The sequence below is a fragment of the Schistocerca gregaria genome, chromosome 8 (genome assembly GCF_023897955.1).
Source record: "Schistocerca gregaria isolate iqSchGreg1 chromosome 8, iqSchGreg1.2, whole genome shotgun sequence".
NCBI lineage: Eukaryota > Metazoa > Arthropoda > Insecta > Orthoptera > Acrididae > Schistocerca > Schistocerca gregaria.
Window position 1 is genome coordinate 450,507,952 of NC_064927.1, and position 26,159 is coordinate 450,534,110.

Here is a 26,159-nt window from a genome sequence, read left to right on the forward strand (position 1 = left end):
TCTCATTTTGCAGTTATGAACTTGACTGTTTAACAAAGAATGTTCCTGGTGTGCCTTCATAAAACGTGTACTTTCATAAATATAGATACATGGTAGAGTCATGATTTGTAGTTCCTTGAAAACTTTTTTACACGATTCTTTGTGTGTCATACCTCTGATTATCCTTATTGCCCTCTTTCGAAGCACAAATGAGTGTTTGGCCAAACTGGTATTCCTCCAAAATATGATACCATATCTTAGTGTGCTATGTATGAGTGCTAAGTATGACCATAACACTGCATCAACACTGCAGGAATTTTTTAGTATTCTAAGAATATAACAATACTGACTTAATTTTTAGTTTAACATTTCTGTGTGTTTCTCCCACATTAAATATTAACCTAGCCATAACCCTAAAAATTTAGTGTGGAGGGTTTGCTCTATCTTACACTGACCAAGTTTTACAGTTAGGTCAGATTTTACTTTGTTTGTTATATGTCTGAAGTTCATCCAAACTGTTTTTTGTCATTAACAATTAATTTGTTGTTTGTAAACCACATTTGCTTCTTCTGTGACTACTGCGACTCTCTCCAGTTAGTCAGTTTCATTCATAGCTTTGAGAAATAGACTGGTGTCGTCAGCAAACAATACTGCATCTGCTGTTGATAAATGGCTTGTCAAATCATTTATAAATATTAAAAACAGCAATGGCCGCAGTATAGATCCCTGCGGCTCACCATACCTGACTCTTCGGTATGCTGATGAGTAGACTTTACCAGCATGCTGTATCTCTACCTTCTGATACATATTAGAATGATAGGATTTGAACCAATCATGTGCTATTCCACGAACCCCATAGCAATATAGTTTCCTGAGCAGTAAATTATGGCCAATGACATCAAGAGCCTTAGACAGGTCCAAAAACAGGCCACAGCTTAGTTCATTTTTGTCCACAGAATTTATGATCAGTTTTAAAAAGTTATAAATTGCTGTGTCAGTTGACCTATTTTTCCAAAAAATTGTTTTGCCCTTTAACTAGAATTTGATTTTTATTAAGAAAATGAGACAGTCTTTCAATTACTTTTGAAAATCCAGATAACAATGATATAGGCCGGTAATTGATAACATCAGACTGGTCACCCTTGTTGTAAATAGGCTTGACAATTGTTTTCTTTTGTTTTTCTGGGAAGACTCCTGTGCTAAATGACATGTTAATCATGTCAGCAAGCGGGGAATCTGTGTATCTTGCACTGTTCTTTATTACTTTGTCTGGAATCCCATCACAGCCACATGTAATTTTATTTTTTTAACTGATTTAAGGCATTTTGTACCTCTAATCTAGTAACAGGGTATAGAAACATGGTTTTATCATTCATTGGTAGTTGCACTCTGGAGTTGAAATCACATTTTCCTTGAATTAGTTTTGTTGCAATATTTGTGTAATGTGTGTTGAATATGTTGGCTGTCTGTAGTGGGTCTTCAACTGTTTTCCCTTCACTTTTAATTACAAGAATGCTGTTTTCACTTTTTTGTTTACCTATTCTCCCATTTATTACCTCCCAGGTTGATTTTATTTTTTTAGTACCTTTCCTGATGTATGAGTCATTATTTAGTTTCTTAGCTGTTATTATAACTTTTTTATATACTTTCCTGTAAATTTTCACATATGGTTTTAATGCAACAGTAGTTTTTGCAGATTTGTTCAACTTTCACAGTGTGTCTGCAGATTTTTTTATTCCCTGTGTTACACACGTCTTTGTTTTGGTTTTAATTTTGACTCGTTTAATAGGAAATGCGATATCATAGCAGTGCCAATAATTTGCTAGGAATGACTCATTTTTTTTGTCTGCATCACAGGTTGATTCTGTGTCCCAGGTTATATTTTTTAACATGTGATTATAAACTCTTATGCTGCCTTCATTTACAAATAATTTCTCTCTGTAGTTTTCATATACCACTGGTTCCTTAATAGATATATTATATAATGTTAATGTGACTGCCTTAGGATCCGAGAACCCCGTCTATTACTTCAGTCATATCTTCACATTTATTCTTATTGACAAGTACTTGATCAATTATGCTTTCAGACCCATTTAAACATCTAGTGTCTTCTGTTACTGTTGCTGTCATATTACAAGATAAGAACAGATTGGTCAGTAGTTGTTGTTTACTGCAGTTAGTTTTAAAATTAACATTAAAACCTCTAAGGACAATTGAATTTGTTCATTGCTGTTTGAGTTGATTTAGCAGCATTTCAAGGTTGTGGAGAAAAGAAGTAAAATTCCCTGATGGTGATCTATATATGCACACAATGAACATTTTCAGTTTTTTTGACTCACATACACAGTATTAAAAGTATTTTTGTATGCATTTTACATTACTATATTGAACTTCTTTTGCATCAAGACCTGTCCTAATATATATGCATGTACCACCACCCTTACTATTAACTCTACAAAAAATACTTATCATTTCAAATTCACAAATAACGGCAGTACATGACTGTGTCTCGTTCAGCTGATGATCATTTACACACAAGACTGCAGTTTCTTTTAAATAGTCATTTAGGAGGACTTCTGTTTCACCTAGCTTGCTGCCTAAACCCTGTACATACTGATAGAAAGCTGTTAACTTATTTTTGTTTTTTGATTTCGATGCACCATTTACCTTACTATTTGTGTGATGCTGCCTGCCAATAAAAAATCCTGGAGATGTTTTGGTGGAGCTGTTTTTCTTCTGAGTCAAAGTTTAATGTTGCCTTCAGATATTTCTTCAGCTGGTGGTGGTGTGGATGGTGTTTCATCTTCTAGTCATGAATATTCTTGCAATGATTTTTGTCCAACTGTAGTAGATTCTGCTGCTGGTGTGGGAGAGGTACTCTCTTCTGTGAACTTCATTAGTATTGATAAAGGAGCTGAAACTACATCTGTTAAATCTTCATTTTTACGTTGGAGAATTTCAGTTGCTGTGATGGGTGGTGGTAGTGGTATTGTAGGGCAATTCTTGTCTTCAACTGCTAACACTGCATTAAGTACTTCTTGACTAATAAATGCTTTTCCAAGTTTATTTGTGTGTGGCCCATGCCTAGTAAAATGACTTCTTTCTGAAGATGGTACATCCACGTATGTGGCATTCGGGAAGCTTTGGCATATTTTTTTCAAATTTTCTATTAGTAACTGCAATTTCTTTGATGACACAAGATTTTTCCAGCAGATCATGTCTTTGTGGTATACTTGCAACATAGAAGTTCACATTTGAAATTTTCTGCAGTGTGCTTCTTTGTGCTCTTGTGGCAAGTTTACCCTCATTCCTATAAATGTCATTAGCACCCCTGATTATTAAACAGTTTCTTCCAGGCTCCAAAAAATGTTCACTGCTTTTTAGAATTTCACTCAAGGGAATGCCTGGTTTCATTATTCCACTAACCTTACACATAGATTGCATGTTACACATGATACCAGCTAAGCCCTTTCCATGACTGTCTGAGAGCATGCAAATATCTTCTTTGTTCTTCTTAATTGAGGTTGTCATGTTATCATGATACGTATGTTCCCTGCTAATTATAGTACCAGTATTTCCTTGCTTGTTATTATGAGACTTCGTACTTGACTGGTTCTTAATTTCTGCATTTGGTGAAAGTACTTCATTTCTTTCACTATTTTCACATCTTTTAGGATCATCACAAGTTAAAAGTTCAAAATTATTTGCTTCTGGGAACCTGAAGTTGCTCCCGTTACGGCTAACATGATGGAACTTTTTTGGCCATATGAAGTCATCGTTTTGCCCATTTACAACAGTTTCACTAAATACTGAATTGACTTCTATCACTTTTTCAAGATTCTGTACATACAGTTTGGCGATACTGGCGTATCACCCGGTGTGATGGCATGGGGTGCCATTGGTTACATGTCTCAGTCACCTCTTGTTTGCATTGATAGCACTTTGAACAGTGGGTGTTACACTTCAGATGTGTTACGACCTGTGGGCCTACTCTTCATTTGATCCCTCCAAAAACCTACATTTCAGCAGGATAATGCACAACAGCATGTTGCAGGTCCTGTACGGGCGTTTCTGGATACAGAAAATGTTCGACTGCTGCTCTGGCCAGCACATTCTCCAGATCTCTCTCCAATTGAATTCGTCTGGTCAATGGTGGCCGAGCAACTGGCTTGTCACAATACGCCAGTCAACTCTTGATGAAGTGTGGTATCATGTTGATGCTGCATGGGCAGCTGTACCTGTACACGCCATCCAAGCTCTGTTTGACTCAATGCCTAGGAGTATCAAGGCCGTTATTACAGCCAGAGGTGGTTGTTATGGGTACTGATTTCTCAGGATCTATGCTCCCAAATTGCGTGAAAATGTAATCACATGTCAGTTCTAGTATAATATATTTGTCCAATGAATACCCGTTAATCATCTGCATTTCTTCTTGGTGTAGCAATTTTAATGGCCAGTAGTGTATGTCTATATGTGGAGCCACCATCCTGAAGAAAGATAATGGTCCATTCCAAGAATGAAACTTGTTGCTCATAAAGACTTCATTAACATACAGCTGATTGGTTAAGCCATGATCTTCAGAATAATTTGACAAGGAGTTAACCAATTTCTGAGATTCCAAGTTAGTGAAAAATCCAAATGCTGCCTCAGCTAGTAAGATACTAGCTCTCTCTCTCTCTCTCTCTCTCTGCCCCCCCCCCAACCCTCTCCCCCCACCCCCACCTCCCTTCATCCTAAGCTCATTTGCTAAAGCTTAGCTATGTCAGAGAAAGAAATTCTGATGTAGGCTACAACAAAGAAAATATCTTTATATATTAATGGCAAAATCCCAACTACATTACCAAAATATGTTACATCTGCATATATCTTGCACTAGATACCATAAATTGGCTCAAGTAGAATAAATGTAACAATGTGAATATGTTGATTGAAAGTAGTTCTTCCGAGTTTAACTTGGCATATAATCCAATTAACAATATATTTATAATTGGTGATGGTCCTCTCCTTTCTTCTTCATTTTTTATTGTGATAAAACACAGTTGATTTTAATCTGGTCATCTCATGTTAATAACAAGCCATTAACTGTTACAACATGGAATCAGTGACAGTGCAAAGTGTATGTAAAGATGAAACTTGGTTGTTCAAGTTCTACACCATCCATACAGAAAGTTCAAACACTGATTTTATTCCTGGTGTATAGGTGATATTAGTGCTGCAGCTATGGTGGCATCTTGAACTAGTAACTATAAACAACAGATGTGTTTTCAACCACTTGTTGTGATTAGGCAGAGTTAAATAGTGTAAATGCAGCCTTGGAGTGTCAGTGTTGTGTGCCAAACTGCAGTGGAACAACATCCTTAAATCATTTGTTCAAGACATTTTTCAGAATGTTTTAAAGAAGAGAAAAATGTGTGCCAAGTTTGTCCTGTACACCTAGACTACTGAACAAAAACAAGGTGTTGATGCCTGCCATGATTTGATTGAAATACAAACCGCGGACTTCTCTTTTGTGGAAAAAAGTCACCGCAGGTGATTAGACTTATCAATATCTACCACAAAATGCAGATATTCACATGAGGCATCAATACTTTGATGACATAACTGACATTCAAACCATTGTGACATTCAAGTTGAACAACATTCCAAAGAAGGACTTTTTCAGTAGTTTTGTATGCTTGTATGAACATATTGTAAATGTAATCAAGTAGGTGGAGACTATGTAGAACATCTGAAGCACCGAAACTGTCATCTTACCTTTTCTCGGTTTTTTATAAATCCAGCCTCGAAACGTTTTGTAGTGACAGGATATGTCAACTGTGACCAGCTTGTACTTTTGCGTATGTGTTATATATTCTGTGGTATCTCCAACATAGCAATTTTAGTGGTATGAAATTTAATAAATATATTTTGTTAGCTGTGTGTTTTATTTAAAGCTAGCTTATACGTGCCTGCAATATGCTGTAATGCGTTTGTTGAGCAAATAGTAATGCCAGCATTATATTAATGTTCCTCCTAAAGATAAAATTTCACAAATTGAAATAGATAATAGTATTCACTTTCTTTCTGAAAGCTCAAATTTTATGCCCATGTTTGTTTTCGACATAAATATCTTTTGAAACATTCTTCATTGAGCAAAAGACAATTTTTCCTTTATTGTTCTTTTCCACAGAAAGTAAATGTTATGTAAATAAACTAAAGGCTTTGGAATCATGGTCTTCATATTCCAGAAGCTTTAACAAAAAAATATACCTTTATAGTTAATGCTGTCGATCCTGTAGCTGTTTGGCTTCTGCTTTGCAGCTAACATTTAAATACAGTTTGTGATCTGCAGCTGCATCTGCATTTACTATGGCCTATATTTCCTCTTTAATGTATAAGATATCTTGCATGTGACTGTATTCATAACGTATCTTTACATAGTATCACAGATATTGAAGCTCATTATTTTGCATCCATACATTCTTGTCTTTCAAAGGCCTGAATAGTTTTATTGAATAAGAGGTAATATATGTGAATGTAGACTCTCCCAGTGTATGTGTTGTTGTTGTTGTTGTTGTTGTGACCTTCAGTCCTGAGACTGATTTGATGCAGCTCTCCATGCTAATCTATCCTGTGCAAGCTCCTTCATCTCCCAGTACCTACTGCAACCTACATCCTTCTGAATCTGCTTAGTGTATTCATCTCTTGGTCTCCCTCTACGATTTTTACCCCCTCCACGCTGCTCTCCAACGCTAATTTGTGATCCCTTGATGCCTCAGGACATGTCCTACCAACTGATCCTACCCTCTAGTCAAGTTGTGCCACAAACTTCTCTTCTCCCCAATCCTATTCAATACCTCCTCATTAGTTACGTGATCTACCCATCTAATCTTCAACATTCTTCTGTAGCACCACATTTGAAAAGCTTCTATTCTCTTCTTGTCCAAACTATTTATTGTCCATGTTTCACTTCCATACATGGCTACACTCTATACAAATACTTTCAGAAACGACTTCCTAACACTTAAATCAATACTTGATGTTAACAGATTTCTCTTCTTCAGAAAATGCTATCCTTGCCATTGCCAGTTTACATTTTATATCCTCTCTACTTCAGCCATCATCAGTTATTTTGCTCCCCAAATGGCAAAACTCCTTTACTACTTTAAGTGCCTCATTTCCTAATCTAATTCCCTCAGCATCACCTGACTTAATTCGACTACATTCCATTATCCTCATTTTGCTTTTGTTGATGTTCATCTTATATCCTCCTTTCAAGACACTGTCCATTCCATTCAACTGCTCTTCCAAGTCCTTTGCTGTCTCTGACAGAATTACAATGTCATCGGTGAACCTCAAAGTTTTAATTTCTTCTCCATGGATTTTAATGCCTACTCCGAATTTTACCTTTTGTTTCCTTCACCGCTTGCTCAATATACAGATTGAATAACATCGGGGATAGGCTACAACCCTGTCTCACTCCCTTCCCAACCACTGCTTCCCTTTCATGTCCCTCACCTCTTATAATTGCCGTCTAGTTTCTGTACAAATAGTAAATAGCCTTTTGCTCCCTGCCACCTTTAGACTTTGAAAGAGAGTATTCCAGTGAACATTGTCAAAAGCTTTCTCTAAGTCTACAAATGCTAGGAATGTTGGTTTGCCTTTCCTTAATCTATTTTCTAAGATAATTCGTAAGGTCAGTATTGCCTCACATGTTCCAGTATTTCTACGGAATCCAAACTGATCTGCCCCAAGGTTGGCTTGTACTAGTTTTTCCATCCGTCTGTAAAGAATTCGCATTAGTATTTTGCAGCTGTGTCTTATTAAACTGATTGATTGGTAATTTTCACATCTGTCAACACCTGATTTCTTTGGGATTGGAATTAGTATATTCTTCTGGAAGTCTGAGGGAATTTCACATGTCTCATACATCTTGTTCACCAGATGGTAGAGGTTTGTCAGGACTGGCTCTCCCAAGGCCGTCAGTTGTTCCAATGGAATGTTGTCTACTCCTGGGGCCTTGTTTCGACTCAGGTCTTTCAGTGCACTGTCAAACTCTTCACACAGTACTGTATCTCCCATTTCATCTTCATCTACATTCTGTTCCATTTCCAGAATATTGTCCTCAAGTACGTCGCCCTTGTATAGACCCTCTATATGCTCCTTCCACCTTTCTGCCTTCCCTTCTTTGCTTAGAACTGGGTTGCCATCTGAGCTCTTGATATTCATACACGTGGTTCTCTTCTCTCCAAAGGTCTCTTTAATTTTCCTGTAGGCAATATCTTTCTTACCCCTAGAGAGATAAGCCTCTACATCCTTACATTTGTCCTCTAGCCATCCCTGCTTAGCCATTTTGCACTTCCTGTCGATCTCATTTTTGAGGCGTTTGTATTTCTTTTTGCCTGCTTCATTTATTGCATTTTTATAATTTCTCCTTTCATGAATTAAATTCAATATTTCTTCTGTTACCCAAGGATTTCTACTAGCCCTCATCTTTTTACCTACTTGATCCTCAGCTGCCTTCACTACTTCATCCCTCAGAGCTACCCATTCGTCTTCTACTGCATTTCTTTCCCCCATTCCTGTCAATTGTTCCCTTTTACTGTCCCTGAAACTCTGTACAACCTCTGGTTTAGTCAGTTTATTCAGGTCTCATCTCCTTGAATTGCAATTTTGCAATTTTTTTGCATTTTCTTCAGTTTTAATCTACAGCTCATAACCAGAGTCCACATCTGCCCCTGGAAATGTCCTACAATTTAAAACCTGGTTCCTAAATCTCTGTCTTACCATTATATAATCTATCTGATACCTTTTAGTATCTCCAGGATTCTTCCATGTATACAACCTTCTTTTATGATTCTTGAACCAAGTGTTAGCTATGATTAAGTTATGCTCTGTGCAAAATTCTGACAGACGGCTTCCTCTTTCATTTCTTAGCCACAATCCATATTCACTTACTATGTTTCCTTCTCTTCCTTTTCCCACTGTTGAATTCGAGTCACCCATGACTATTAAATTTTCGTCTCCCTTCACTACCTGAATAATTTTCTACTATGTTTCCTTCTCTCCCTTTTCCTACTGTTGAATTCAAGTTACCCATGACTATTAAATTTTCGTCTCCCTTCAGTACCTGAATAATTTCTTTTATCTCATCATACATTTCTTCAATTTCTTCATCATCTGCAGTGCTAGTTGGCATGTAAACTTGTACCACTGTAGTAGGCATTGGCTTCGTGTCTATCTTGGCCACTATAATACGTTCACTATGCTGTTTGTAGTAGCTTACCCGCACTCCTATTTTTTTATTCATTATTAAACCTACTCCTGCGTTACTCCTATTTGATTTTGTATTTATAACCCTGTATTCACCTGACCAGAAGTCTTGTTCCTCCTGCCACCGAATTTCACTAATTCCCACTATATCTAACTTCAACCTATCCATTTCCCTTTTTTAAATTTTCTAACCTACCTGCCTGATTAAGGGATCTGACATTCCATGCTCCGATCCGCAGAACGCCAGTTTTGTTTCTCCTGATAACGATGTCCTCTTGAGTAGTCCCTGCCTGGAGATCCGATTGGGGGACTTTTTTACCTCCGGAATATTCTACCCAAGAGGACGCCATCATCATTTAACCATACATATTTTAGATAAATAACAAAATTATATTCACATATTTCAATATTTTCAAAAATACGTGTATTAGTTTCATACTATCACACATTTTTCACACATTTTAAGGATTTAATTTGCTTTTTATACAGTTCTTGCATCTGAAAGCACAATATTTGAAGACCATATGGAAGTGGAAGACACACAAGATATGGAGCAGACACAGAGTCAGCATCAGCTGGAACAACAACAGCAGCAGAAGCAGCTTTTAGGGGAACAAGAGCAGAGTCATCTTATGCATCAGCAAGTACATGAACAAAGGCAAGATGACCAGACCCATATACTCCAAGAGCTGCAGACATCAGAACAACAACTGCAGCAGCAACAACAACAGCAACTACAACCACTGCAGCAGCAGTGCCTTTGGCAACAGGAGGAGCACCAGCAGGACAAGCATGATACACAGCAGTATCAAAATGAAGATCCAACAGAACATGTTACAGACATGCAAACAGATGATGAACCAGCTGGGGAAATGAGAAGCTCCAGTCAACCTTTAAGTGACAATAGTGATATATGTGGTAAGTAACATGATCCACTATATATTTACTAAATAATTAGTTATGTCCATGTTGTATACATTCTGGCTGGGATTAAGTAGAGTTTATGAAGTAAATGAAAATCCTAGATGGTAAATAAATGTCTGTGGCCAGTTATTAATTTGGTATCGGAGAGTACTGGGTGCAGTACAGTATAATAGGAATAAAGGTAACCACTCACTGTGGAGGTGAAGCAAGATTGTCCAAAAGCTCAACAACATATTCCACACACACACACACACACAGTTACATTGTCCGAGCTGAGTGCTGAGGGAAATCTCAGAGAAAAGAGGCTTTGTCATGTCTACATTAAATATATCAGTAGTTTCTTAATATATTAACAACTGGAATCATATGCTTTTGAGTTGCTGGTCATGGAGACTCATTTATACTCATTACATGATGAAACTTCCCATTAGAAATCTTCAAATATTTCTAGATGAAATCAAAGGATGGGAAATCCAGAATGAATTCACAACAATATGAGCTTGTATAGATTGCTGGTCACCTCCAATAGCGGACAGCTCTATATATGGCCTTCAAATTGGCATCTGTAATGGAGGTGCATTCCAAGTAGAGAGCTATCATTGAGTTTCTTTTTGTGGCAAAATCAGAGCATCATAGAGATCCGTAGGTGCTTTCAAAAGGTCTACAGAGACCTGGAAGTGAATGGAAGTTGTTGGGTGAGGTCTCTCATAACCACAACGAGGTTGAGGAAACCTCTACAATGTGCCACGTGCCAGCCAGTGGGAGGCAGATTTGACTCGTGTAATGTTGGAGCACATGGACACTTTCATTTGAGGTGATTGATAGATCACAATCAAACACATCACTGCACAACTGGACATTTCTGTTGATAGGGCTGACACACTCATCCACTAGTTGGTGTACTGAAAGGGGTGAGCAGACTGGGTTCCTTGTCACCTAACAAAAGACCATAAAGAGCAAAGAAGGACCATCTGTGTGGAATTGCTTGGACATTATGAGGATGATCATGACAATTTTTTGTCAAACATTGTCTCAGGCAATGAAACATGGGTTCATCACTTCAAAACAGAAACAAAACAGCAGTCCATTGAGTGATGACATACCACCTCTCCTCAGAAGAAAAAGTTTGAAGTCACACTCTCAACTGGTAAAGTCGTGATGACAGTGTTCTGGGACTTTGCAGGGGATATTCTGTTTGATGTCCTACCTCATATTGCAAAGATCAACTTGGAAATGTATTGTGCTGCTCTCAGGAAATTGAAGAAATGACTTCAGCATGTTCATCAGCACAAAGTTGCAAATGAACTTCTCTTTCACCATGACAATGCAAGGCTTCACAAAAGTCAGCACACCTGAGAGCAGCTCATGAAACTTCATTGGACTGTTGGCCCAATGGAGGATATACTCTGCAGGAAGCAGTACATAGATGATGGGGAGACACTGGCTCCAACATCAACTAGTAGAGTGGTACGTAGCAGACATATAGGCCCTCCCAGTAAGGTGGCAAAAGGCTGTTGCGTTGAATGGATGTTATGTTGAAAATAGAGTTTTGTAGCCATATAAACGGGGAATAGGATGATGCATTGTAACACTGAATAAAACTAACCTGCTTTCAGAAATAAAATGTGTTGCATTACTTATTGAATGCCTCAGGTAAACACTTAAATGGAGGGTGTGTGGACAGTGGTTACTGGAGATTGAGACTTGGATGATGGCAGGAGCAAAGGATGTGTTGCAAGGATAACTTCTACTTGTGTAGTCCAGAGAAGCCGGTAGCATATGGAAGAATCCAGATGGCTTGGATTGTGAAGCAGCCATTGGAAGTGAGCATGTTATGCTCAGCTGCAAGTTGTGCTACCATATGTTAAATTTATTCTTGACAACAATTTATCGGTGGCCATTCATCATTGTGGACAACTGGTTGGTAGCCATACTGGTGTAAGGAGCTGTCCATTGTGTGCAGCAGAGTTGATATATGACATGGCATGTCTCACAGGTGGCCCCGTCTCAGGCGGTATAGGATAAGTCTGTGACAGAACTGGAGTATGAAATGCTGAGTGGCTGGATTTCACAGGTATCGGAGTCTCCCACAGGGATATGATCCCTGTGACAAGTAATTGGGAGTAGGAATGGCATAGGGATGGGCTAGGATTTTGTATATGTGGGGTGGGCAATGAAACACCAATTTACAAGTGGTGGGAAGGATCTTGGACAGGATGCCCCTCATTTGAGGGTATGATGCTAGAGAATAAGAACATAGTTCAGTTGTTCCAGTCTAGGATGACATTGGATGACAAGTGCAGTGCTCCTTTGTATCTGATTCTTGAGTGGTGGGGGAAGGATTGTTGATGTGTGAGGATATGGCATGGGAAACACGCTTGTGGCCTATGTTTGGAGAGAAGTGTCTGCCAATGAAGCCCCTCATAGAACCTTTAGCATTCTAAGGAAGGGAGTCCCTGTTGCTGCAAATACATTATCCACAGGTTGCCAGGCTGTAAGGGAGGAATTTTTAGTGTGGAAGAGATGGCAACTGTCAAAATACAGATACTGTTGGTGGTTAGTGAGTTTTACCTGGTTGTGGATGGAGCCATGAGACAGGTGTTCAGATTCATTGATAGTATCTCATGATCTGGACTCAGGGTCAAAACACCCTATCCTCATTCCTTCACAACCCTATCACCTCCATTCACATCAGCCTCACCTGGTCCTCCTCAATCTAACTTGCTGCTTCATAGATGCTGACCTCCACAGAGTGTTCTTTCATATAACACTTTCACTGCAAAGTGCTCCAAACCCACAGAACACCACATGCGATGGAACCACCCTTGATTTTGTAACCTTGTTCTTGGCAGCATCGATCTTGATCACTGTGAAGCTGAAAGTTTAAATGAGTATTGGGTGGTGTTTGCTCAAAGATGTATACAACACCATTTTTCATATGACATCAACACACACATTTCATTCCTTATTAGCACCACTTTCCAGAATACACACTCACAATTACAGCTGCAAAGTTAATTGTTCTGTTGTGGCACAGAACAAACAGTGCACATTAATATGAAATCATCACAGCTCACAGTTAACACAGTCTTGCATTGATGTATTGAACAAAAGTTTAGACCTTGCTGGTTTAATTATCACAGTCCATAATTAGCATCATGATGTCCAACAACAGATCACTTCTGTGACAATAACATTTCACAGTAGTTGTTGATCAAACACAGTCCATTTGGTGTCCAAATTTTTACATACAGAATGAACAAATTTGCTGCATGGGCTAACACTGAGAGTGAATCCAACACACATTTTCAAACCATGGACTGGCAGTTTTTGGTGACATCCGACTGCTTGTAGATAGCCATAAGAACAAACAGTTATTTTGAAAACTATATAATGCTTTGAAATTTGGCTAAGTTGGATTTTACTGATTTATATGAACTACAAGATTTTTGATTTACAGAAAATGTTGTTGGTCAAAAATTTTGATAAATATAGGGTCTATTATCCTTACACATTGTGAATCCCCTTATTTATATGAATGAGTGCCTCATTGCAAATGAGAATAAATTATCTGAAATTATTAATTGATGAGTTAATCAACTAATGCTGTATATGATTTTTTACAGACAAATTAAGGTAAAAAAAAGTATGTAGTCAATGTTTGGAAACTAACATTCATTGTTAAAAAATCTGCAATGGAAAATGAGTCTGCTTGTAACCCTTGATGTTAATTACTGCAGAGGATAATTAGTTTTAGCTGATTTAAAATACTATACAGGAAAGCCACAATGCTTAACTTTCAAATGGTGTGGGTGGTCCTTCTCAGATATGAGTACTGGTTCACAGGCTTTTGCATGTAGCAAACTGCACCACAAAATCTAATTATCTGTAACTTTTAATTAACTATGCCCTAATGAGAAGTAATTATACAAAAGGAGTAAGAACACTTGAATGAGAATCTGAATAACAAATTTAAGAAAAATTTTAAAAGTAGAGATTTTTATGTGGGTGTTACTTGCCAACAGATAAATGTACTGAAAATAAGAATTAGTGAAAAAATTCATTATTTATGGGTGTAGAAGAACATGGTAAGAATCCATCTGCTGTGTCACAAACTTAGTGCTTAATTAATCAAACAGTGTCATCTTTTCTCCTGTACGAGTTCCATGAAACATGTAGACACAATGCTGCAATCTTTGACAGTAGTCGCATGATGTCACAACTCAATCATTGGTAGTTGCCAATAAACAATTCAGCTGTTTCAGTCGACTAAATAAATTTATGTTTGTAAATTAAATATATCTTTATAGCCCCTGAGGATGTCTTCTGCAGAAGTAGACAAAATTTTGGGCTCAGTAACATGTGTAGACCGCAGCCTATTGCTCATAAAACCATTATTATCAAGGATAATATGATATAACATATTTATGTGAATCTTATGCTCCATCGAATGTAATGAGTACCCCAATTTTAAAAATTAAATTAAAAAAAAAAATAGGATTTTTGGCACATCACTGGTAGGGTATTTTTGTATTGTTGAAATTTATTTTACAGTGCTAACTTTACGTCAAACAGTAGTGAATGTATACATGAACTATAAAAAACGATGATAATTTATTTTTAAGTTACTCATTATGGTAATAAGTGACATTTTTATTCTTAAAAAACATGCCTAGCTTGATTACCTACATGATATACAAACAAGCATACTGTAAATTGCAGGCATTACTCATCATTATCCACTAATGTCATAATTACTGGAATCCTTGGAGGAGTCTATATCAGAAGTAGATTCATTTCCTCCTTCCATGTCATCGTCAGTGTAGTTTCAGAGCACATCATTTCAATGAGCAGATAAAAAACAAAAAAAAAGACACCCTATTTGCACTGACAACTAAAGAAAATTTCCTGTCATGGTAGTAATGAATTTTGATCGGACGTCTGTGAGCAGAATTCAGTACTGGAAATATATACCAGCTCTTTTAACTCGATAACCTCTTACCCGATTTATGTCTGCCTTTCTTTGATTTACAGATACCGTACCTATATTTTTGTGCTAGAGTTTAATAAATGTTTTGCTGCTTCAGATCATATAGAGTAAGAAATACTGGTGAATGATTAAAGTTTGCACTTGAATCTAATGTGCCATCGAATCTTATGCATATACCAACTTTGAGTACTTCGTATGGTGGAGAGAGAAAAAAAAAAAAAAAAAAAAAAAAAGCACAACAGACTCATGTAAACCCGGTAAATGTTGTGATTCTTGAGTTTCTCCAGGCGTATTTGATAATTAAAATATCCACGGGTGTACTGCCGGTCTATAGTGTCCAACGGGCACAATATTTCAAACATCTCGCCATCATCAGGTGAACTGATGGACTGAGCTCCTGTGAACATGCCGGCACGGAGATCCGTATGCTATGGCTGCTCAGGGGGAACTGAGCAGCCATTGGTGGAATATAAATAATGGAAAGAGTAAAGACAACAACTCATTAAATAGTTGAGGCACTGAAGTACTGATATGCACATACACAAGACTTTACAAATACTTTTTCATAACTATAGGGCAGTCTCCTCTCTCTCTCTCTCTATCTCTCTCTCTCTCTCTCTCTCCCCCTCTCTCTCACTCACTCACTCACTCTCTCACCCACCCCCATGTGACTACATTGGCCCAGACTACACTGGGCAGTACAAGATCATCTCCACTGCTTACTCTTTCAGAGACTGTTTTATGAAAGAGGCTGTGCACGTCCACATAGGAGATAATGTAATTAAGAAAGTCACAGGATATCAAATTAGCAAGAGTTCAGGAGGCAGCAATTCTATAGCCATTAATGCTATAGAGGTTGATACTTACTGTATGTAAAAACATCCACTATCCTCTGATTTGGTATCCTGCCTTTCAGCCTTTTTACTGAATTTCTACAGAGAATACAGTTATCAAATTGTTGGTTCTGATAGCCGTGACAAGATATGTGCACCCTTTTTTTGTCCATGCCAATTAATGCTCCTATTGGGCTCTTCCACTAAGAATTGACTTCACCTGAAGATAATGAACAGGTACTTCATTGAAATATCAGAGTCTCATAACACTGTCTTTTGCAACATCACCCAAGAGCCTCAAAAATTTTGTTGTTTTGCAAAAATATTTCTAATCACAAATACAAGGGGGTGGGCGGATCAAAAAGTTTCCAGACTAACTAATAACGAATGGCAGGAATTTCATAATAGCAAGTTATTTTTCAATATAAAACCCATGTACATTAATATGCTTGTGGGCACACTCAGATAACTTCTGCATACCATTCAAATAAAAGGTCTTTGATTTCAGGTCCAACCAAGCTTTCACAGCATCAATCACTGTCAAATTGTCATCCTTTGAGGTCTTTTTCGAAACCGCAGTCATGCAGAGTTTCCAGAGTTGCGAGGGCTTTCTGCGCTGGTGCGTTGTTCTGGTGCAAAAGAATTTCGTGTGCCACGTTTCTGCACATTTTTTTCTTTATCTCTTCTCTCAAATGGCGCAGGAGGGTGCAATAGTATGATGCATTTATAGTTATGCCCTTTTGCTAGTAATCCACCATAATTACCCCTTCTGAATCCCAGAAGACCGAAGCCATCACGTTACCGGCTGATTTTTGCACCCGGAATTTTATTGGGGTAGAGGGTGAAGGATGTTTCCATTGTTGCGACCTTTGTTTTGTCTCAGGATCAAAGTGGTGAACCCATGTTTCGTCCACTGTCACATACCTTGCAAGGAAGCCGTCTTCATCTGCTCCAAATTGGCGGATGATTCCTTCACAACACTGCACACACTCCCGTCTCTGGTCTACATTCAAGTCTTTCAGGACCCACCAAGATAAAACTGTCCACATTCCCAAAATATCCACAACAATGCCAGGAGCACACCCATGGGAGATGCCAAATGTGGTTTCAATGTGGTGCAATGTTGTTCAATGATCCTGCAAAATCGTTTCATGTATTGCAACCACTGTTTCATCAGTGGCAATGGCGACAGGCCTTCTGTTCCTTGGCGCATCTTCCACACTTGTTCTTCCACATTTGAAGTCAGACACCCAGTTTTTCAGTGTTGCATAAGACACAGCACTGTTCCTTAGTGTATTCTGCGTGTCCTCTGCAATTTCCTTCTGCGTCATTCCATTCAAATGAAGATATTCAATCCCACAATCCCAACACGGTTCTCGATTCTCTTGATATTTGCAATTTTGCTTTTACACTACAGTACACAACGCATCGTAGTGACAAAACTAATGAAGCTGGAACCACAAAATTTGACTTGCATACCTACAAAAGGGCACCATGAAAGTAGATGGTGTTGTTTGTGCGAGACATTGCAGTAACTATCTCAGGCTAGAAACTTTTTGATTGCTCCTCATACACTAGGGTTAAAGGTGATATAGTTAGGTAGAAAGTAAGAGAGATAGTCACAAAGTTTTAATTATCACCTTGAAAAAGTCGAACTGCAATCATGACATTAGTGGTGGTGTCAGTCCTTCTCTGCAAATTCACTCTTCAATATATCACATTTTCCATACAAGAGAATTGATGGAGGGCTTTGTTGTAGAAGTCTGTGTTATATCTGTTTAGAAAATGTTCTACCCAACAATTGCACAGTGTTAAAGGTGGCGGTCATTAAGGGTGTACAATTCGTAATCTCCCCATTTAATGGGGGGGGGGGGGGGGGGGTAAAGCGTGTGTAAGTGTTCCCTGTGTGAGCAATATAATGCTGTTTATGATAATCTGTGTGTGCCATGCCATATTTTAATAAAAATACTGGAAGTCAAGATGAATTACCAGATAAACCACATGTAAGTACAAGGAACTCATATCAACTTGCAAAACATGCATCCTTGCAGCGAAATATTGTGAAATAGCTACAAAAGGAAAAAACTAATCAACACTCTGTGTGACGACATAATTAAGTTGTAAAAGAATGTGGTTTATTTGGAATCTTCAAACTGTGCAAATATTTTGCAAGCTTTACCGGTAACAAACAAGAGTTATTATGACGATCATTTTAGGTCTAAAAAGTTCACTTGCCCATTTCAAAGTGAAACAGTGTTTCAAGTTACTGATACACCAATAAACATTCACAGTGACTTAGAGACTATCAGAAGTGCAGAAGATAAGTGTGCAAATGCTACAAACACAAGTCAGTCAACAGTGGTAAGAATGATAGGAAAGCAATCTTTTAGTGTAAATATTCATTCGAATAGTCACGGACGCGGACTCGCGAAAGTTCTACGTTCGGATTATGGTGTTAACTCTTGTAGCTATGTTAAACCTGGAGCACCTATGTGCAAAGTCACAAATAATATAAAAGCTGGAACTTCACGAAATGCAAATGAGTTTACAGTAATAATGGGAGGTGTGAATGAGGTCTACAAGAATGAATTATCTCGTGCTGTTCTAAACTTAAAGTTAGTGTTGGAATCTAATACAAAAAACGAGCTCATCATCATTGGAATACCTCACAGACACGACCTTATAAATGACTCATGTGTTAATAAAGAAATCAAGGAAGCCAACACACAGTTTGAGAAGCTCTGTACAATGCATCAAAACACCCAGTTCTTGCCTCTGAACTATCTGAAGAGAAAATGCTTTACCAGACATGGACTGCACCTTAACGGTAAGGGCAAGAAACTTCTCAGTTATAAAATTATGGAATTGTTGGTTGCAGCTCACAGAAGTAATATTAATAATGTGCTGATAGCAGGAGAACTACATTTAACTTGCCAACCACAAACAATTATCAAACCTTACCAACTGTAGCAGCAGAACCAGCACTATCTACTGATAAAACACAGATGTCACCAACAGCAACAGCAACATTACCTTCTCTAGAAACAACAGCAATTACAGAAGAAGCATTATTGTCATCCCAACAAACATCACAACTACTATTACCAGAGGCAGTTGTTATGCCATCACCAATGACAGAAGCATCAGCCTCCACAACTTTGGTAGAAGAAGAAACTATAGCAATAGCAGCACCAATAGAAGACTCTTGTGCCCCACCATCAACATCTCAACAGGCCACAGCCACAGTCTCCAAGGTCCCATCTCCAGTATCACCTGAAGGAGCAGAAAAGGAAGAGATGAACAATGAGACACTTTTTTCAAAGCTTCTACCATCCACTGAAATCTCTGCTTCGACATATCCAAGAAAAAGACATAGAAGTAGAAGACATGCTGTTCACAAACACTATTTTTTATGGGATCAGCGCTGCATCAAGAAACAGGAAAGCACAAGTCAAATCGTAAGTAATGTGTGCACAAGCAGGCCCCTTAACAGGGAACCGATCAGTAAATCAAGCATCAATCCTGATGTAGTGAGAGATTCTAATTTAACACCCATAAACTGCAACTTTAAATCTGTATTGAAATATAAATTCTGTATATTCCACCAAAATATCATGAGCCTTAGAGGAAAATTGGAGCTTTTGGGTCTCATGTTAAATGAAAACTAACCTCATATATTGTGCTTTACAGAACACCCTGTAAGGTCTGTCATGCTGATGCCCCATCTCGAAGGTTATGTTTTAGCTCATAGTTACTGTAGATCAAACAAAGAGAAAGGTGGATCTGTAATTTATGTCAAAGAGGGTATACCTCATAAATTGTTTGACTTAAGTATGTATTGTGAAGATTTTAAGTTTGAAGCATGTGTATCTGAAATTTTTGCTGATAATAAGTCTATTATAGTGGTAACAATTTATAGGGCTCCTGCAGGGAAAAATCTGTGTTTTCTTAAAACAGCTTGAATCAGTTTTGGTAAAAATATATTCAAAGGCTAAGCAGTTAGTCATTATGCGTGACTTTAATGTAAACTTCCTTACAGGCAACACCAGTAGAAGAGAATTGGAACATTTATTGGAAACCTTTAATTTAACTCCAATAGTTCAATTTCCTACTCGAGTGACAGATACCTCTACATCTACATCTACATCCATACTCCGCAAGCCACCTGACGGTGTGTGGTGGAGGGTACCCTGAGTACGTCTATCGGTTCTCCCTTCTATTCCAGTCTCGTATTGTTCGTGGAAAGAAGGATTGTCGGTATGCCTCTGTGTGGGCTCTAATCTCTCTGATTTTATCCTCATGGACTCTTCGTGAGATATACCTAGGAGGGAGCAATATAGTGCTAGACTCTTCGGTGTAGGTATGTTCTCAAAACTTTAACAAAAGCCCATACCGAGCTACTGAGAGTCTCTCGTGCAGAATCTTCCACTGGAGTTTATCCATCATCTCCGTAACGCTTTCGCGATTACTAAATGATCCTGTAACAAAGCGCGCTGCTCTCCGTTGGATCTTCTCTATCTCTTCTATCAACCCTATCTGGTACGGATCCCACACTGCTGAGCAGTATTCAAGCAGTGGGCGAACAAGCGTACTGTAACCTACTTCCTTTGTTGTCGGATTGCATTTCCTTAGGATTCTTCCAATGAATCTCAGTCTGGCATCTGCTTTACCGACGATCAACTTTATACGATCATTCCATTTTAAATCACTCCTAATGCGTACTCCCAGATAATTTATGGAATTAACTGCTTCCAGTTGCTGACCTGCTATTTTGTAGCTAAATGATAAGGGACCTATCTTTCTATGTATTCGCATCACATTACACTTCTCTACATTGAGATTCAATTGCCATTCCGTGCACCATGCGTCAATTCGCTGCAGATCCTCCTGCATTTCAGTACAATTTTCCATTGTTACAACCTCTCGATACACCACAGCTTCATCTGCAAAAAGCCTCAGTGAACTTCCGATGTCGTCCACCAGGTCATTTATGTATATTGTGAATAGCAACGGTCCTATGACACTCCCCTGCGGCACATCTGAAACTACTCTTACTTCGGAAGACTTCTCTCTAGTGTAAGCCTTATTGACAACATCTTTATTGATAAGTTTAGTAGTAGTCTTAGTACTGTATGTCAAATTCTTAATGGTCTGTCATATCATGATGAGCATTTGGTAACTCTTAATGACTTATGTTCTGGCATTAAAAAATATAAACTAGTTTTTAGGTCCTTCAGAACAGTCAATGTGGACACTTTAGAAAATTTCAATCAGCTCTTGCAGCAGACTGACTGGAGCCCAATATACAAAGAAAGAAATGTTAACATTAAATTCAACCTATTCACAGATGAATTCATGTCCCTTTTTGAAGCAGTATTTCACAAGAAAACTATTAAAATTAACCCCCAGAACTGCAAAATGAAACTCTGGATTACAAAAGGGATAAAAATTTCATGTAATACAAAAAAATGGTTATATGTGTCGCAAAGATGTTCTGAAGATCCTGCAATGAAAGACCACTACAGATTATATTGTAAAATCCAAAACTTTACATATTAAAAGTGAAATAGACAACCCTAACAACAAAATAAAAACCATCTGGAATGTCATCAAAAGGGAGCTGGGAAAAAAAGAGGAGAGCGTATCCAGCATAGAAATAAGACAGTGTGATAATTTAATTAAAGCAACGAATGCAGTTACAACAGTCTTAAATGAGCACTTTCTAACAGCTTCTGATAAAACTGGCTGTAGGGGTTCAGTCAATGAGGCTATGGACCTTCTGAAAGGATCTGGTCTGTGCAAAATTAATCAAATGTTCACAGCCCCAATTACTGTCAGTGAAGTGAAAAGGATCATCACTAAAATGCAAACCAAAATGTCATCTGGCTTTGATAATATCTCCACTAATTATTACTAACAAAGAGATAGAGGGGCTGGCCAGTACTTACCTCAGCTCAGTACAGCCGATAGAAACACAAAAAACAACCGAAAATTTAAGTTCCTAGCTTTCGGAATAAATGTTCCTTCATCAGGGAGGAGAGAGGGGAAAGAAAGGGAAGAAAGGAAAGTGGATTTAGTTACCTGGGTTGTGAGTAACTAAATCCACTTTCCCCACTTTCCCTTCTTCCCTTTCTTTCCCCTCTCTCCTCCCTGATGAAGGAACATTTATTCCGAAAGCTAGGAACTTAAATTTTCGGTTGTTTTTTGTGTTTCTATCGGCTGTACTGAGCTGAGGTAAGTACTGGCCAGCCCCTCTATCTCTTTGTTAGTAATTGTTTCACATCTTTATATGAGATTTTCCATTAATTAGTTAATATCTCCACTAAGGTACTTAAACATTGTCATAATGCCGTTTGTGTAATACTTTGCCGTATATTTAATGAATCCCTTCGACAAGGTATTGTCCCTGATAGAATGAAGTATGCCGATGTGAAACCACTGTTCAAGAAGAGGGAAAAAACCATTGCTTCTAACTACCTCCCTATATCCCTTTTAACATGCTTCTCCAAAGTTCATGAGAAACTGATGCATAGGAGAATTGTAGAACACCTGAATTTCCACAAGGCTCTTAGTCAATGCCAATTTGGTTTCCAGTCATGCCTGCCAACTGATGATGCCATATTCTCCTTTACTAATAATGTTCTAGAAGCACTGAACAATAAATTGGCTTCAGTTGGTATTTTTTGCAACTTAACCAAAGCCTTTGACTGTGTGAACCATGTAATCCTCCTTTCAAAAGCAGCCTATTATGGCTTAACTGCCACAGTGGGAATGTGGCTCAGATCATACCTGACTGACAGAAAGCAGAGGGTATTGCTGAATCATGAAGTTGGCTCAATAGCTTCATCTGGCTGGGGAACAGTTAGTGTAGGCATGCCGCAAGGTTCGGTGCTTGGGCCTTTGCTCTTTCTTATTTTTATTAATGACCTTCCTCACTGTTCTAAGGCTAACATCAAATTTTCTCTTTTCACAGATGATACATCCCTTGTAACTGAAAAAACACCTGAAAATGATATTGCATCATCTGCCAGCTTGGTGTTCCATGACCGCCATAAGTGGTTCAGATGCAATGGCCTAACTTTAAATCTAAAAAAACCAGTTCATACATTTCCATGGGTGTTACAAAGTTCAGTATGACAGAAGTCTAAGCTGTAATGATCAAGATATACATCAAGTTTATTCAACAAAATGTTTAGGCCTCCACATTGACAATACATTAAATTGGTCTTGCCATATTTTGGACTTGAGAAAAAGACTTAGTTCAGCAACTTATGCTCTACGTATTATAGCAACAACTGCTAATAGTGATGCTGTTAAGGCTGCTTATTTTGGCTATTTCCATTCATTGTTATCATATGACTTAATATTGTGGGGTAACCAACCAATGGCTAATAAAGTATTTGTAACTCAGAAAAGAGCACTTTGAATTATAAGTGGAGTTAATAGGAATCATTAATGCAAAAATCTTTTTAAAACACACGAAATATTAGCAATGACCTCACAATATATCTTATCCCTCGTGTGATTTTCAGCTAAGATCGTACACATGACAGAAAAAACTTGAGTCTGATACAAAAGGGAGTATACTACTCATGCATAAAGGTGTTTAATGCACTCCCGTCTGACATAAAAAATCTTACCAGCGAAATGCCAAAATTTAAGAGTAAATTGAAGGAATATCTTCTGGAAAAAGCGTTTTACTCTCTTAGTCAATTTCTTAATGTAACCTTGTAACTTAGATGTAATACTTTACTTGTAATGTTTGCTATTGCCACTTTGTAACTTAATACATCTTACAGCAGTATGGGAATTCGTGTTCAGGCAATTGGCACTATCAAATTCCTGCCAATGTATAGTTTGTATATGGACAATTGTAATTTATTATTTTATTGTTTTATACCTCTGTTTTACTATAGAAAATGCTTAAGCCTGTAACTATTAACATACTTTGTTTCTTATGCACCAATTGCAATTTACATTTGTTAGCATATACAAGTAGGCTACTGTGTTAATTTATATTGCGACTCATTCCATATCTATGCAATTCTTTTGTATACTGGATCTACAGAACACAAATAAATAAATAAAATAAATAATGACAGTATCATTCTGGAAATTACTAGGTGCCATGTCATGAGAATACAGGACATGAGGCAAAAATGTGCAATCCCAAAAAATCAGCATCTCCCATTAAGAATGAGGTGGGGCATTCTCATGGAGCAGAACTCCACTTTCAATAGCTCCCCACTACTCTTTCTCCTGACAGCCACTAGTAACCATGGTAGGAAGTTTTGTTAATATGCTCCTCTGACGGTTTGCATCTTACAAACATAATATGTTAGCGCAACGCCTTGGCAGCCCCTAAACCACACATCACTTTGTTCAATAATGGTTGTGCCTCTGCCCCTTTTTTATGGTCCTGAACTCATATGTTTCCAATGTTTGTTTTGCTCCTTTACCTCATAGTAATACACTCAGCAAACCATCCATAGTGATTACGTGGCTAAAGAAGTTGTCTATACTTGCATGACACAATCTAGATCAGCCTGTTCATTCCGTGGTTAGTCAATCATTCCACGGCACTGGAATCAGCTGACTCCACATCCCTGTTGGTACCTTCCAGAATCTCACTGAGTCTCTTCCTGCACATCCACACTGCAAGAGGCTGGTGTTCAGGCTTTTGACAGGTGGTCATATTAATGTGTGTGGACAGTGTAACAGAGTCCTTGAGGATCCAAACAGCAGATATGCACTTGAGGACAAACACATTACACCAAGTGTGTCACATGGTGATCTTCTTGAGTGTACACACTCTAAAATCCCAGCCATGTGCTGAATGCACTGACAACCACCCACAACTCGCAGCCGGAGCTTGTCGATAATAACAACAGGGCTGGAATACACTATAGTTTTTAAATATCCCTACACAAAAATAAACAACTGGTTCAAGTGTGTGGGATGGGAGAGGCTATTATGCTATTGGCGATTGCTGAGTGATACCATTGTTGTCGAAACGCTATTTACCAGCAATTAGTCATTCAAAATTATGATAAAAACCAAAGGTGGGCAGCTGACCACTTCATAATTTATGCCCCACTTACAGTCTTTCAGACTAAATATAGCCTTAGACATTAATAGTTGAAAGACGTACGATATTTTTGGTATCTCATGTATGAAGGCAAAGAAATACAAAAATGTACAGGGGCAAACAGATCCCAAATGATATACTTCAAAGCAAGGAGTGATACAATGTTCAGAAAGCAAGGAATTTTCCTGTATTTTTTATTTTATTTTTCTCTTTGACACATAGTAAACTGTGCTTAGGAAGTTTGTGACCAAAAAAAAAAAAAAAAAAAGGAACAGCATATAGTAGTAGTAGTAGTAGTAGTAGTAGTAGTAGTACTAGCTTTATTCGTCTGTGTATAAGTTTACTGACCTACCAGTCATGCTCCTTGGTAGCTTTCTTCTTCTCAAAATTCATTCATTGACCGCAAGTATCTTGAAGTGATTTTTGAAATAATTGTACACAACGTTATCAGAGCAGATTTTTTTTAGTTCATACATGATTTTAGTAAATGGGAGCAGACTACAGGAAGTGATCTCTTAAGGGATAAGGAGCAAAAAGGTCATACAGACATATGGTCAGAAATGCATTCCAAGTGAGGGAGACACAGTTGAGAATGGAGATGAAAGATCTTTGACAGTATAGGTTTCAGTGATTGAAAGCACACATGGGAACACAGAAGTAAGCACGATCATTCTGTCTGTGCTGGTATTTTTGCACCACACTCAAAAGGGCAGTGAGATGGAGCACCATCATGTAGTACCCACATTACTCTTCATACCACCAAAGACACTTCTTCCAGAAGGGCTGGCAGTGTCCCTCTGTATCTTGTGCAGATATGCCTCATCTGGTAGGCCTTGTGGAAGGATGACTGGTCCCATGAGATGGGCACCAATAATCCCCCTCCCCTCCCCCACCCCTCCAACACACACATTTGGGCTGAACCAGTGCTGATGCTTCACTGCCACCATACCATGGCAATTTTCTGTAGTCCACAAGTGGATATTGTGAAGTTTGATGATACTGTCCCTCACAAAAGTAGCGTCATCTGTGAATAGAATGGAGGCCAGAAATCCCAGCCCTGTAGTAGCCTTTGTGATGAACCAGAGACAAAACC

At 38.2% G+C, this 26,159-nt stretch overlaps 1 protein-coding gene across 1 annotated transcript in view; it reads left to right on the forward strand.

The window, feature by feature from the left end:
* The window catches only part of LOC126284790 (probable E3 ubiquitin-protein ligase bre1), a 339,859-nt gene that overhangs the window by 193,575 nt on the left and 120,125 nt on the right, over positions 1-26,159 (forward strand). Inside the window, exon 10 of the mRNA XM_049983953.1 lies at positions 9,721-10,149. Coding sequence (XP_049839910.1) covers positions 9,721-10,149 — 429 coding nt within the window. The remainder of the gene's footprint in view (positions 1-9,720; positions 10,150-26,159) is intronic.